General features: G+C 43.6%; 1 protein-coding gene across 6 annotated transcripts in view; it reads right to left on the bottom strand.

Annotated features, from left to right (window-relative positions):
• MTOR (mechanistic target of rapamycin kinase) overlaps positions 1-15927 on the bottom strand; it is a 105095-nt gene that overhangs the window by 33024 nt on the left and 56144 nt on the right. For all 6 annotated transcript variants that reach the window (XM_030537233.1, XM_030537235.1, XM_030537234.1 and 3 more), the window contains 4 exons: positions 11278-11353; positions 7023-7162; positions 2625-2725; positions 458-573 (listed from right to left, as the gene is read on the bottom strand). In XM_030537233.1, the coding sequence (XP_030393093.1) occupies positions 458-573; positions 2625-2725; positions 7023-7162; positions 11278-11353 (433 nt within the window). The remainder of the gene's footprint in view (positions 1-457; positions 574-2624; positions 2726-7022; positions 7163-11277; positions 11354-15927) is intronic.

The raw sequence follows: 15927 nt of genomic DNA, 5'->3' as shown, positions 1-15927 counted from the left end.
CTAAACCAAAAAGTATGCATCAGTTGCAGCATCTGGCATTCATTAACATTACTCTGAAAAGACTTGGCAAACCCAAGAATGCACAGACTGACAAGGAGATACTGTTATTCATGTCTCTAGCCATCAGTGCCCTTCACTGAATGCTGTCTTTTGCAGAATAATTTCCCAGACAGGATGTGTCCCATGACTTCCCTCCACCCGCCAAGAGGACACAATAGAACAGAAACCTGAGTACAACTAAGACAACTCTTGGGCTAACGTGTCTCTACACAGCGAGTGCGGTATTCATGGAAACACACAACAAACTGAGCCGTGAGGGATAAGAGTTTCAATTTGAGAGACGTTATTAGCAGTTTCATGAGTTATGACTAACCGCTTTCAAACCGGCTCCATTGCTGCATGGAAGGACACACAATCCTTTATTTATAGAAGCAAAGTCACGAAGGAAGATACTCACTTGTTGAGCCAATGAGAAGAGGTCTTGATGCAGTGCCAGCACAGCCCTGTAGAAGGCACCGTCATGGGTGTCCCTTGGGATCATGCAAGTATATTCCTCCATGCTATCCCACTGGCCTGCAGAGACACGGACACACTGGCTGATGCCATAGCCCTCTCTGACACAGTGCTAGAACTAGACTCCAGTGTTAAGCATGGACTACAGTGGTTAGATTCACAGTGCTATTGGATCCCGGCCAAATGACTTATTTAGAGTCCAAAAGCACCATGTGAGGTTTCATATACTGCTCTTTAAAAGAAGCTGCCTTGGGATGGCTGAAAGAATTACAGAAAAACCTGTTATCTGAAATCCCACATTATCCAAAACTCACTTATATTTCCTCTACCCCCACGTAGCATTTGCATTGAAAACTTGATGTTCCCCTTTTATATAGATGAAGAGGATTCTACTCCAATGAGTGGCACAGAGCAGGCCAGGTGGGCACTCTTCTCTACCCTAGCCCATAACACCAGAAAAAAATAGTTCAGGAAATTAAAAAGGTAACAAATCTAAAAGATTAAAAGGATTTTTTTACTGCACCATGCAATTAATCTGAGGAATCTGCTACTCCAGGATACTGTGGATCAGCCTAGCAAACTTTTTAATGTATTCATGTATATGAATAAGAGTACCATCTACATTATACCAACAAGGAAAAATTACAAGAGCTATCAGCTACGCTTCAAGGAATGAATTGATCAGAAGCTATTTCTCCCACTGTGTAGCATTACACAAACAGAGATATCACAGGGATTCTAAGACTTCCTCCGAAGCATCTGGCATTGGTTACAACTGGAGACAGGCCACTGGATTAGATGGGCCACCAGGCTCTTCCACGAAGGCAGTATTTATGTTGAGAGCTAGAGGTATGACTGCTTTAGGGGCTTCGCATTAATGAAATAGAGGACCCATTTGTGGCACAATGCTCCATGTATTTTTCTATACGGGCATCAAGTAGTGCAGTTGCTTCAAATGGATAATTTTTCACTTCTCTCTCAGTGAAAACACCAACATCAAAGCAAGCACTACAGTAATCTGTCTTCAGAAGGGACAACCGACTTCATTAACAGGTTCAGCAAACTAACGTGGGTGGTTTTATAAGGCAAGGTCTCATTTTGGTAGGCAAAGTTCTCGTATTCTTTGTGATAAAACAGTTGCAACATTAACACTGGGCTCTTGCAGAGGAAATATTTTCGGGAACCTCAGGCTGCATTTTGGGGTTTCACAAAAGACGAAGATTACTCTCATTGGATGGAGCTAGGCAGACAGCAGGCATGTGCTATGCAAGCTATCCCCACCTCTTTCCACTGACGCATCTCAAACAGGACCTATTTACGGAACTGTTCCACTCAGGGGCTTCTCGTGCGATAACATCCTGTCAAAATAGTTAAGGAATGGATGGCTTTGCAGTTTGTGAACAACAGAAAAACTAGTGAAATCACATCATGCTCATTTCATGTACAAACTACATTAGATTTGGCACTTACAAACCTAAGAACATAAGAATGGCCATACTGGGTCAGACTCAGTAGCCTGTCTTCTGACAGGTGCTCCAGAGGGAATGAACAGAACAGGCAATCATCAAGTGATCCATCGCCTGTTGCTCATTCCCAGTTTCTTGCAAACAGAGGCTAGGGACATGATCCCTGCCCATCCTGGCTAAGCACCATTGATGGACCTATCCTCCATGAATTTATCTAGTTCTTTTTTGAACCGTGTTAGAGTCAGCAGAGGTCAAAGGGTACTATATTAATTCATCTGTTTATTATTATTCCGCCCTCAAAAGGTACCTCTTCATTACCTAAGAGTGCATTGGCAGCTTTTGCATAGAAGGTTTCGTTGTGGGCCTGAACATTAAATGACCTTCATTATTCATATGCATCTGATGAAGTGGGTTCTAGCCCACGAAAGCTTATGCCCAAATAAATGTGTTAGTCTCTAAGGTGCCATAAGGACTCCTCGTTTTTATTATTTCATGTAACCCTATTAATAAGCTTGCCCCCGCTCTATATGTTTTCTCTTATTTTGTGATTCAGACTTCATAAAAGATGTAAATTACACCCCTGAACTCATTCCTGAATTGCTATCTTACACCATCTCTCAAGCACAGCTGGAAGGTGTACATTACCTAAGCCCCAAGCAGCAGCAGCAGCCATCCTAGCCATCTTGGCTTGAGTTTCATCGTTTACCAGCGTCCACTTTTCACAGCACTGCTGATGAAGCTGCCCCCTGGGAGGAATAATTCATAGTTTCAGGTTAGTGAAAACCTCCTCAATGGGGTTTGCTTTGTGAGACAGCCACCCTCCAAGGTGTCCCTTGTACTGAGGTTTCAGAGAAGTTCTAAAAATGCCCCTTGTTTTAAGCAGGCGGGTCATGTTTTCTGGATTTAATGTAATACCCTGTTCTGGGATCACGCTGACAGTTCAGTTTTTAAAATGTTTTAAAAGCTTCTAGGGAATAAGAACAATCTTACACCTAGAGTTCTAACTGGCCTACCCCATCAATCCTCTTTTACATAGAGAAGAAGTGGGTTTACCGCTTCCCTTTTGGCAAGTCCACAGACTTAATGTGGTTTGATCAATGAGGAGTTATTTAGCCTCAGAACAGCTCAAGAACATCTAATCTAAACCAGTGAAAAATTATTTTAAAAAAATGGAGCTGCCAGTTTCATCCTAGAACAGGGTATTACATTAAATCCAGAATTCATAACCCACCTGCTTAAAATAATGTACATTTAGCACTTCTTTGGAAACCTCAGTAAAAAGGACACCTATGATGAATGGGTTCTGCCCAGTTCCTGCCTCCCAGCTTTGTTAAACACACTTTGGATAAACACACTATGGGGTTCGCATGCTTCAAAAAGTGCAGCTACCCAATCACAGTTACAGCAAATAAGGATGAGGACTTGTCTCGATGGGTTCTTAAAGGGGACTCTCTAATCTTCACCTCTAGTAGATGGGAACCTCCAAGATGCTTTCATCGACCTTGGATGTGTTGTTGATCACACCAATTATTCTGGGTGTTGCAAGTTCAGTATTTCTCAGCCTGGAAAGTCTGTAGTAGTAAAGCAGCTGTTAACTATGAGGGAGACCAACTTGCCTTCTCATTGCTAGTCCCTAGTCCTAGTGAGGAAGATGAATCAGTCAACACAAAAAATGGATGAGTTGCCACAGGCAAGACAGTCATACTGACAGCTTAATGGTCCAGGAAAAAACAGCAGCAGCAGTGAATCAGTATCCAATATGAGCTAATACAAAAGCGTGGCTCTTGCAGACATAATTATACCAGGAGACAAGCGGCTAGGCCTGCCTTGGCTGCACTTTCAAACGTTCACTGCACAGCATGCTGAGAACGACAGCATGGTGCAGCATCAATTCCAGAGGAACCGTGAGTTACTGTCAAGCAGAAACAAGCAGCACAAATAGTTCAGCACTACACCAGAAGACAGACAGCAGCTCAAGTTGACTAAGGCACTAAATTCTCAACCTTGGGATTGTGACATTATAGTCAGTGGGAAGGAGGTGGCCGCACGACTGTGGCACTGCTGGGTTATATGAAATATTTACTTTGTTTGATAGCGACATAAGTGCGTTTTATGTAGAGAGAGCGCTAACTTCATTCATGGATACGGGAGCATTCTTTTCAGGTAATTAGGAGCATAATTCTTAAGGTGACCAGATGTCCCGATTTTATAGGGACGGTCCTGATTTTTGGGTCTTTTTCTTATATAGGCTCCTATTACCCCCCACCCCATCCCAATTTTTCACATTTGCTGTCTGGTCACCCTAGTAATTCTGCAGTGGCATACGCTGCCAACCTTGTGAAACCAACTCCTGGATATTTTGCCACAGGAAAAAAGTCTGTTTACTTTTTTCTTTGCCATAAGACCATTAACTTCTGGATTCTGACTGCATTCAGATTCAGACCTTAGTGTTGTACTGATGCAGGGTTTTGCTTTTAAAGATGTAAATGTATAAGCTACAGCTATATTTACATTTCAAGTCAGATACAGAAAGAGTCAATTCAATTTCAACTTTCCATCTGAGTTCTGGAGTTGGTGTCTATCCTGCATAGGTTCATTTATCACAAATATCTGACATCAAGAAAGGCAGAAAAATGCTCCCTACTGTGTTAATTATTTTATTTCAACAAAAAAAAACAACAACCCCAAACATCCCCAGGTTGTTGCTAAGTCCTTAGACCACCTCTTGTCCTGCAGATCAGCTTTGTGTGTATCCCTCAGATAGATGGCTACGGTCACATGTCTAGGTAGGAAAGAAGATGGCTATGGAGAGACATGATATATAGTATCCATTTGGAAGATTAGCCCTCCAAACTCCTTGGTCTCTTCCCTGCTCCATCTGCTGGAGTCTCTCTAAAGGAAGCCCTATCAGGAGAAGAAGGATAAAAGCTCCCTCTTTGATGCAGAAATAGTGCCCTGCTGCTTCCTTCCCAGCAGACCTTGTGAAGTTAAAAGAAACTTAGCTGCAAGCTGCACTGTTTAGGAGAAATCTTACGAAACAGAACCAGAAGTGTACAGCCAGGAAAGAAGAAGATGGGCATTAGGAGCTGTTCTAAATTGTGAACAGGAACACACTGTTCTTTGGTAAGGAAATACAACAAAGCAGTGAGCTGTTAAACTCAGACAGCCAAAGGCAATCACATGACGTGCCTCAACTTCTCTAGACTTTTATCTGATACTAAAAAACTACCAACTGTGGAGGTGTTGCAATATCTCTCTGCATCTTGCTTCAATGTAGCCAGTTACACAGGAAAGAATCATTTTTGATTCCGGAGACCTAGATCATGGAATGACCTGGCTCTTCCTCTTACATCCTCTCCAGGAACACTGTTTCCTCCCATCTCTCTCCAGCACTAAAGTCTTCAAATATTGGATCTGACTTCCTTCCCGCACCCCCTTGCCAAAACAGCAACAGTAAGGGGAGCATTACTGAAGCAGCCATGTGAAATGTAACCATAGCACAGAATGGCTGGGATTCCAGTAACACGGCCTGCATATCAAATAGGCTGCAGGGCATTTCCTGTGCTGTCAGGACATCCAGTACACATATCAAACATTATCTGGACAGAGGGTTGGTCTCTTGTACATTAGGAAAGGGTTGAATGCAAGTCAGAACGCTGGGATTACCTCCCTTCCTGCAGAATATGCCAACAGACACAGGGGTTTATAGCTCCTATAGAAAAACAAAATATTTCATAATAAATCTCTCCCAAATGTAGGGAAGCAGATGATTAATCAGAAAGGATGATTTCTACAGGAGGGAGAAATCCCATCAACCCTTGGTGGGAACTGCCTACTCCTTGCAAGGACAAATAAGAGACTGTCCACCGGGAAGCTCCATTCTTCCTGCTGCAAAAACTCAGGAAGCAGGAGGAGGTAGAAAAATGCTGTTTGGATTTTGGACTTTTCGGGCAGCCCAGCCCAGTTTCCAGGCAGCTCAGTTTATGCAGCAGTACCATGCCCTCAATGGAGAGGAATCTTCTTCCTGTGTGCCGTCACATAGGGTGCCTGTCAGGACCCATCAGCACACAGGCCCAGTGACATGAGAAGCTCAACAGAGAGGCAAGATGTGCACATATTTGCTGTGCCTGGAGGCAGAACTGCACACTACAGTGAACAGGACCTGTCTTCTCTTATTAGCCTCTTGATTCAAGGTGAGCATGGGGAACACCACAATCTGCAAGTTCTAAATCATTAATGGGTCTCTCCCTGGTGGAAACAAACTCCGATGTCATGATCTATGTGCCAAAGACATGGACGTCATGTGGTTTCCATCAGCGAATGCCAAAAGAGACAAAAACTAATAAAATGCTAACAACAGTCAAGATAAGAAACTCAGACATCTGCAGCAGACTTGGTGAAAGGGGTTTAAAATGAAGGATTTATCTGGCATATTCTCATTCAGATTGCTACCGGGAAGTAGGCAACATTGTTGACACTTGCACAAAAAAGTCCACGCATTCCAGACAGGCATGTGAATAACGCTGAATAGGTCAAGTAAAGCTAAATGAGTCATCATGGGAGGATCTCATTTTTTGGTGGTAGTTTTGAACCATGCTGCCTACTTATGTGTTCCCAGAACTTCTCTCTATTAATATTATCTCTCACTACTAAAAGCGGAACAGAACTGATCAGCTGCACGTCCCCTTTCAGGTGGAACTTTGCTTATCAGATGGCTCCACCCTAAAAGGCTCAGACAGGGATGTCCAACACTTGCAACAAGGTGCTGCCTTGATGTGTAGGGTGAGCAGCAACTTGATATCTTCTAAATGTTAGGAAAGTACAAATAAATGGTAATTCAAGGAATTCACCTGATGGGTAGCACGAATGGCATAATTCACCAGGCAGATAGTAAGCAGATTTCAGAAATAACTTGCCACATTTCTGGAGCAAAATGAAACAGAGAAATAGCAAAACAGGAGGAGGCTGGGTCTGATATCAACTGAAACAGGAAAAACTGTTTGAGCTCAATAGACTTTTCTGGATTCTCAATTCTCCTCTTACCATTCTCCGAGTGCTTCCAGGCAACGCATACGTCCCAGCATCAGCTCGGGATCATCCTTGTTTGTGTCCATCTTCTTGTCATAGGCCACAAGGGCATCCTCCCACTCATGGAGCTTCTCATACCAGGTAGCTTGGATTTCCTGTAGGGTGGCGATAGATAAGAAGAAGAAACAGTGCTCTCTCTCTCACCCGCCCCCCTCCGATGACAGCTACTGTAGCTTTTTCTGGAACAGGGCTCTTTTGGGTAATGTTGATCGCCAATTTGGCTCCTGAACCACTGAGGTCTGAGTATCACTGATTTAGATGCATGATTATACAGGAGAGTTTCCATCTCCCAGTTAGTTGGACTGAACCTCTTTTACATACATAATTGAAATTACGTGCCATTATGTTTATTGCGGTTGGTAAATTGAGATCCAATTTCTTACTTGCTGGGAAAAGGCAAGAAGTGCAGATACTGAATATATACTCAGCAGCAGCAGTCCCAGATAGCTGAGAATTTTGCATACACAGGAGCCCACTATGATGTCTGCACATCCACTATCTCACTGTGGCTAGCCCAGATTTGCTAACAGTACCAGGAGGAACTGGATACAGGATATTTATCAGCAAACCTAGCCGCAGGGATCTAAATAGGCATGTCTGTGGGTGGTTAAAGTGCTTACAGAGAATTCCTAACAAGACCACCAAAGACATTCAGTCTCTGGTTTGCAGGTTCCAACTTAAAATGTTTCCTCTGCCCTTAAAGATTCAAGATTGCTAATTCTCAGAGAAGTCGAATTAGTTGTTTCTCCAGTTCTGCTCGTTACACCCAGCCTTTTGTCCATGTTGAATATCAGCACAAACTCTGCTCTGACAGATGGAAGCTCACTTTGTGCTAGTGAGAAAGCTGTAATCCTGTATACCTGACAAACATGCAAGACAGGAGCTAAATGCATTAGGTATGTCACAGGGATGAATTCCAGATTTTCATCCCATTGATTTCTACTGAATACTAATATGAATAGTTTGGGGAGTGGGCAGAGGGGATCTATACCTCAAAGATACCCATCTGTCATTATTCCGCATGGATGAATTTAAGCAAGAAGAGCAGCACTGTACAAGAATGAGACAGCTAACCACAAAATCTACAACTGTGCAGAATGAGTTGGTGCTGGGGAAGATTCTTGAGTGATGGTCTGGTCCTAACCCCTACCTTAAGGGGAAAGATTGTGGTATGCAGCACAGGCTGTAGAAATAAACCAACTGGTGATCATTATCTACTGCACAAACCTTTCTTCAACCTCTTGTTTCTTTATGGATTTTAATTTTCAGGAAATAGAAGTCTGCTTTGAATTCCTTGTGATTATTTCCACACCGGATTCCCTGCCAATGTTCTTTTCTGCTCAGCCCTTGGCAGCTCTTGTTCTGGCATACGCCAAAAATTGATTTTATTTTATTTTATTTTTTTTTACATCCATGTGGGCTGTTGGTAGGATAAACTAGACACTGCACTTCAGTGCCCTCCACGTGAGACACTAATGACTGTGCCTTGCCCTAGTTCACTGTGGGTCTGCAGCTCGCAACCGACTGCTTCAAAACCCATTAAAGAGCAAGAGGGAACCTTTTCTCTAGATTTATATGTTTAAAGTGAGCTCATCTGAAATGTCCTCTTCACTCTCTCCCACCCCTAATCTTGAGCACTCAGGCCCACTCAATTCTTTCTAGAGATTTCGGCTACAATGACATAATAGAATGAGGCAACCTGAGGGGGAGGTATAGCTCAGTGGTTTGAGCATTGGCCTGCTAAACCCAGGGTTGTGAGTTCAATCCTTGAGGGGGCCATTTAGGAAAGTGGGGATTGGTCCTGCTTTGAGCAGAGGGTTGGACTAGATGATCTCCTGAGGTCCCTTCCAACCCTAATAATCTGTGATTCTGTGACTCTGCACCCTCCACAAAGCAGATACTTCAGGAAGCAACAACAGCTGTTGGGACATTCTAAAATCAGTTCTCTTCCTATACAGGGCCCCTTTTCCAATCTAGGGCCAAACTTTACATAGCGTTCGACCTGAATCAATCCCATCACTGCTGTGCTTACACCTGACCTGTATCCACATTCCCAATGGTCCCCACTAGAAGGTCCTGTTTAAAAAGGGAACATTGTCCATTGCATTTCTGCTGCACCTCCCCTTTGTCAAGAAAGTTGCCTTTCAGACTCCTTCCTCTGTACCAGATCAGAATGGGTGGAGGGGAGATTCCTGAATGCAAGTGAAGAGGAGTGTGTGTGTGTGTGTGTGTGTGTGTGTGTGTGTGTATCAGTCAAACTGACTGATTGAGCTGCCATTTTGAAGGGCCATTACCAAGATGTACCAGCTATCGGGTAAGCTCTAGTGCTCACTTGCGTGATGGGAGGGTTAGAGATACAACCCTTATTAAAATCTATCTAGGTACATATGGGGCCCTGCCACTGCAGTAGCTGAGTGCCTACCAAAAATGTAACAATAGGAACAACAATAATATATCTATCTATCTCCATTCCGTCAAAGGAACAGACATCCAAATAAAATGGCTTGTTACTCAGAGTTCCTGAGTATCCACAATTCCCACAGATGTCAATGGTACCTCTTGGTAATGGCCCTTCAAAATGGCAGCTCAATCAGTCAGTCACTTTGACTCACACACACACACACACTCTCTCTCTCTCTCTCCACTTCACTTGCATTCAGGAATCTCCCCTCCACCCATTCTGATCTGGTACAGAGGAAGGAGTCTGAAAGATGAGTTCTTCTAAAAGTCAAGTCATTTATGTAGGTGCCTACGTGTGGATTTAAGTGCCTAATTTTAGGCACACAAGCTTGACCATTTTGGCTTTAGCCCCCACCCTGTAGGTTAGCAGTCTTGAATTTAGCCATTAGATCAAGCTCACCTACAGAGACTTGGGGGATTAGTTCAGAAGGGGGTTTCCTCTGCTGCCTTTGCCTAGGTAAGTACTTTCATTGGTACCTGGCCAGGCAGCTGAGTCCACAGCACCCGCACCCACAAGCATCACCTGAATCACCTATACTTCCACAGCCGTGAAAAAACTTTGAATGCTGTAAATGCGGCTAGGAGAGTGAATCCCTTCTCTGTGGGACGTGCATACTCCCACTGTTCTTTTTATGAGGAGCATTTAAAAAAAAAAAAAAGTGCGCCAGAATAGGCCAGTATTTCTTTCCAAGAGCTTCACAGTGAGATTGTACTGCACTAATTCAGTACACTAGACAGCAGCTAACTCTCCCTTCCTCTCCCTCTGTGCTGAACAATCATGTCTGCAGTCAACCTGGCAAATAGCCTCTGTTTTCTACTCCATCGCTTCTGGCATTTCATTAAAACATGTCAGGACAAGCAGAGAGAGCGAGAACCTCAGGCTGCTCTTCAGAGGTTCATTATGCTTTAAAGCACAACTCATGAGAGCTGAAGGACTGTTCTCCTGCCCACACCCCCTCCTCAGCAACGAAAGAGTGAGCAGCACTGTTCAGAGTAGTCACGACAGGCAAGACTCTATGTTGGTTATAAAACATGTGGAAAAGTGAATGTGATGCTTTTATCATAGCACCCTTCAAACAGTGATTTACTTGTAGGGAAGCAGCCAAGGAAATTCTCCCTGTAAACATTCCATAGTTCCCAACGACAAGTAGGTTACCAGCCTAACCTTCCAGGTTGTTGTAACTTTCTGGAGCTTGCCTTATCCTTTGATAAATATATTACAATCACATTATTTACCTTGGTCTGGAGCTTTGAGACTTACACATGGCTTCCATTGCTCTAAGAATTTCACAGATTCATACAGTTTAAGGCCAGAGGGATCATTAGATCATCTAGTCTGACTTCCTGTATAATACAGGCCATTCAATTTCACCCAGTTACCCTTGCATTGAGCCCAATCAATCATTTTCACAAACATACTGCTGCATCCTAACAGTTCCAAAGTGCTTGGCATGTTATAAGCAGGTTTTAACAAAACGGTATCACTTTGCCTGCCACTGAAATATAGCCACCTTTGGAGTGGAACACAACAGCTGATTAACAAGGTGTGGCAGCACTAAATGAGTATTTAGGACAGGAAGGGAATTGAAATTGCACATTGAAGCAGTCACATTTACAGGGACATGAGCTAAAGATATTTTACAGTGAAGAGAAGAAATATGACAGAACGGGTGTATACCCACAGGGGAAACACTGAAAACATCGGGACGCCTTGGAACAGGACGAGCCAAGCATCTAGACAGAGACTCACCAGCTCCCCAAAGTGCTTCATGGCATACTCAAGCACCCCAGCAGCTGCCTCGGGCTGCTGCAGCTTATTGTTAATGCTAGAAAGGAAAAGGAGAGAAAAAAACCCTTTAGCATAGTCACTGATGTTTGAGGACCAGCATAAAATGTTCCCCAACTCTGAGAACAAACAGTATCAGTTACAACTATTGATGAAACACCACCCCTGCTTTTTTTTTTTATTCAAAAGCTTCTTGAGTTGCTGAAAATAACACATATTGGACTGTGCAAGAGACATATTAACACCACATACACAAGCCAGACAACAGCTCAAACAATATACACAGTCTCAAGGTCCCTTATGGAAGTGGTGATTGCATAACACTGCTGATTCTAAAGAGCAGCCTACATAGAGGGGAGGAGGACAGTTGGCAACTGTTGATGAGCTAACATTTTCGCCTGTATTCTTGAAGTACATCCTCTCAAGACTCAGAAATGCATATAGCTCTACAGAATTCAAACTCTGCTCACACAATGGGGCTGCGCTGATTGAGAATGGCTGCAAGAATTCCATCATTCCCTCCTTTCTCTGCAAAAGTTCCATTCTCTCGTTTCTCCATGCAACTCGTAGGCTGAGACCCCATCTCCCACTCCAGCAGCAGGCCAGGAGAAGAGGAGACTAACTGCTCCCCTTCCTCAAGTAAGAATGGAAGCTGAATCAACTCATGACCCCAGTGCTTCCACATCACCTAGGAGCTTAAGACTGGTCCTGGATTGCAGAGCTCTGAATTACATTGATTACATGCAAGGTATTGGCAGTTCTCAGCAGGCCAGATGGCATCTATGAACCCCAATGAATAAGACTGTGACTTGCTGGTTTAAGTCTCCATGGCTACCTTCACTAGAGCCATTTGTGGAACTGTCACATAAGTAACGATGAGCCACCGTTTTGGCTTGTAAAGGTCAAGAGATTGTAGCGAGCAGTGTTTAAAAAATTTATTTTGACATTTTTAATTAATTTCTCTGTAATGGATATGAGGCCTGACTAAAATAGGGAAAACCAGCTAAAAACAAATGGACAGGAAATACCTAAAGATTCACATGGCACTACCTGAAAACATGCTGGTGACCTCTGGGATGGCTGGTATGCACAACAGCTTACTGTAGGGGGTTGATCAGAGGACATCTCAGTGAAGGCTTTTTTAGCTATAACTATGCATTTGTGGTTGTAACTAACCTTCTGGAATCAGTGTAGGAAAAGACCCAGATCACAGAAATCCCACATTGTTGCATACCTTCTTGCATTTTCAAATTACAGTTAGAGAATCCCAGAAGCATACGCGTCCCCAGCAGTGTTGGTAATATCAGAGTGTAACTGACTATAACTACATGGCGATTGTGCCATAAAATGCACTGCAATAAAATTGGAATTAGCAGATTATAGCAACCACGGGAGGGAGGAAGGGGAGCGGAGGGGAAAAACAGATTTTCCAGTATCTGTTGCTGCCTATATTCAGAACCGGGAAGTGTATTTAAAATGACTTGTCCTCCCCCATTGTCCAAGGTAACTGCCCACATTTTAAATTCTAGTGCTGTCTTTTTAGCTACCGATTGCCCAGTTTTCCATGGTAGAGGAAGTTGATGGAAGCCAGAAACAAAAGGAAAGCCTGCAGAGACCTAACGCCAGTACTAGTGTTCACAGCTGCCGCTTCCATGTAGGACGCTGGATGAAGACACAGCTGCTCAACTGCAGTGTTTTCACTAATGGTGAAACTCAACCAAACCCCTATTCAATGAACAAAAGGAGACAGAAGCGCAAGGAATATACTTGTGTGCATTTTGTATATAAAAAATAAATTTGCAAATCAATGTGGCTTTGGCTTGGTGTTGCAAGGCTAGGATATTGCTGAGTGAATGTGATTACAAATGCACCGGTGGAGGACCGCCTGCTCCATCTGTAAAGAATCACTGCTATGAATGCTGGAAAGGATTTGTTTTTTTGCTTCATTTAGCTCCTAGGCCACCAGTTTTCCCTCTGTTGGCACTAGATTTAGGGATTCAAATAAGATTTAGTGTAGTGATCAGCAAGAGACTTAAGCATTAACTCATGTTTCTGCTTGCGTATTCCATTTCTTCATTTTAATTTCCTCTGATTTACTCTGTCTTAAGCTAAGACTTCCTCTCTGGCCCTTTTCCTCTCATCTTCCTTCACATATGCAAGACCCTGGTGCCATCAAGCACCAGCTGCAGACATTCAGAGCTCCCAAGAGACTGATGACTTTAAAACAGGCAAACAAACAAACAAAAAAAACAGGACCACCAATCCCTTTGAAGAACTGGATTAGAGATATGTACCAAATAATAATTTGCTCCATGGGAACAGAGAAGAAATAATGTTATCATGTATGCACCCTAACTTACGGGTTTGGTGCTAGCCTGTCAAATAGGCTCTTGCCACTGCAAATATGCCCACCCTATTTTCAACTCCATGGCTTCTGTAAGCCCTTGTCTGTCTTCTTTTCATTCACAGACTTTCAAGAGTTCCCACAGGAGTGGTTCTCTTGCAAGCCATGGAAACTGCAAAGTCTCAGCACTCAGCGAGATCAGGCTTGGGGAGAAGAACATAATACCTACTTTGAGCATAATTTACATTCAAGCTTCCTCCAGCCCTGTCACTTAAACACTACAGTAAACAAGCTAGTCAATGCAAAACTGCCTTAGCCCTTCCTTGTGTGTGGCAAGAACAGCACTGGCCCTAAATAAGCCAAGCCAGTGACCACTTGGAGTTTCTTCTCTTTTGGAGCCCTGTTATCCACAGTCTGCAGTTCAGGGGCTGTCCTTCCTCCTCTGGCTGTCGGATTGGAAGGAAAAGCAACTCCACTCACATCTGTTTTGGGGATGGACTGGGGCCCCAGGCTTGCTAGGAACCCTACAAATCATAAATCGTACCCATGGCTCCTCATGACATCGAACTAACTGAAGGGGAAGAAAGGAAACAGCCCAAGTCAGATTCTGGTCATTCAACCGACAGCTAATCCTGGCAGCTAGAATTCATCATGCTTAAACCTTTACCAGCGAACACTCATCTCACCAACATGGTCACAGAACTTCCATAATGGAGGTGGTTGGAAATGACTAGAATTGCCAATTCAGAGTAAAGATGGCTCCAAGTAGTACAGTGTCATACACATTTATGCAGTGCTTTTAAAGTCAGTGTCCAAGCCCGTTAGAAGCATTAATTCTCACCATGTGCCATCAGGTACCGAGGTGGCATACCCATTTTACAGATCAGGAAATAGCGGCACAGACACAACATATTTTTCTCTCTTTTACCAACAGAAGAACTAATTTCAAAGACCAAAGCCATCGCCAGCCTCTCTCAGTGCTTCATGTCTCTCCCACTGATGATTGTTTTTTCCCTTCAATTACAACATCTCTGGAAATACAGATGTATAATGAGAATACCAAGAGAGCCGTCAGCTGAAGTGGCATTGTTCACACTAGCTGAGCTAAGGAGGCATGGGGTGACAAAGAAATGTTTCAGTAGCCTTCTTAGTGGTATAATAAATTTATTCTCAAAATTTCTTTTGTGGGGAATGATGGGCTTGTGACTAAACCACCGGGCTCAGAATCTGGAGGTCTGGTTTCCAGCTCTGCTTTTCCTGGCTTCATCTATAACCCTGGATCCTACATAATCTAGCCTCAGTCTTTTTGCCACTGAAATCAAACCAATGCATCTATTTTGTACATAAATGCTGCCAGAGAAGTCCAGGATCAAAACACAGGTGCCCTGCAGTCAGATCGGATGAGTTCCTTTATTGTATTTTATTATTGAAGTCCAGGTGTTCCCAATGGCTCTTTAGTAGTGAATATCCATGTTTTCCCAGGTCTATGTACAATTTAGAGTTTCATTGTCCATGCATGTAGCCTACTTACATCACAACCCTTAATCTGGCTGCATCATGTACATCATCTTGTTTCCTACACAATGAGAACTCTGTGCACCCTATGGAGCACACGGAACCCATCTATAAGGATACATGGGACTCTCTTCAGCCAGGCCAGACTGTTCATGCCACAGTCTAGCCTTGTAATGCTGACTCAGGAACACTACAAGAGCTGTGAAAAAGACAGGGCCTGGATCGTTTTGCGCTGTTGCATACTCGAGATAGGAAGAACCCTTTTCCTAATCCCTACATTTCCAAAACGCCACTAATGGGCACCAGAGAGGAACAGGTGCCAACTTAATTCATGCTGCTCAACAGAGACCCAGCTCTGTGCCTCAGAGATAACCAATAGTGGTGCTTTATCCCCTGCCCTAGCACAGAAAGAAGCCAGAAAATCAGCAGGCTGGCTCCTGGTTTGTTCGTTTGTTTTAAATCCACTACAAAGCCGTCTCCTGTGGGGCTTCTGGATGCCTAAATGGTCCAAGACCCTCCCTTCCTGCTACAGTGATTTGAAAGGGAAACATGCAACGTAAAGCACTTGAGACAGACATTCTGGTACCAGACTGTCACCCACAACTTGTCCCTTACCCATTTAAGTCAGTGCAAGGCAAGGGATGGGAGATATAATCCTATACTTCAGAGAATTCAGAGAGGCACAAATATCTGGGAAAGGACTCCCGGGTTCTTTTCTTGACAGTCAGTGACTTCCACTGTGGCCCAGGACAAGT

This window comes from Gopherus evgoodei, chromosome 18 (genome assembly GCF_007399415.2).
Source record: "Gopherus evgoodei ecotype Sinaloan lineage chromosome 18, rGopEvg1_v1.p, whole genome shotgun sequence".
In the NCBI taxonomy this organism is placed as follows: Eukaryota; Metazoa; Chordata; order Testudines; family Testudinidae; genus Gopherus; species Gopherus evgoodei.
Note: the sequence above shows the minus strand (reverse complement) of the source record. Positions and strands in the feature narration are given on the sequence as shown.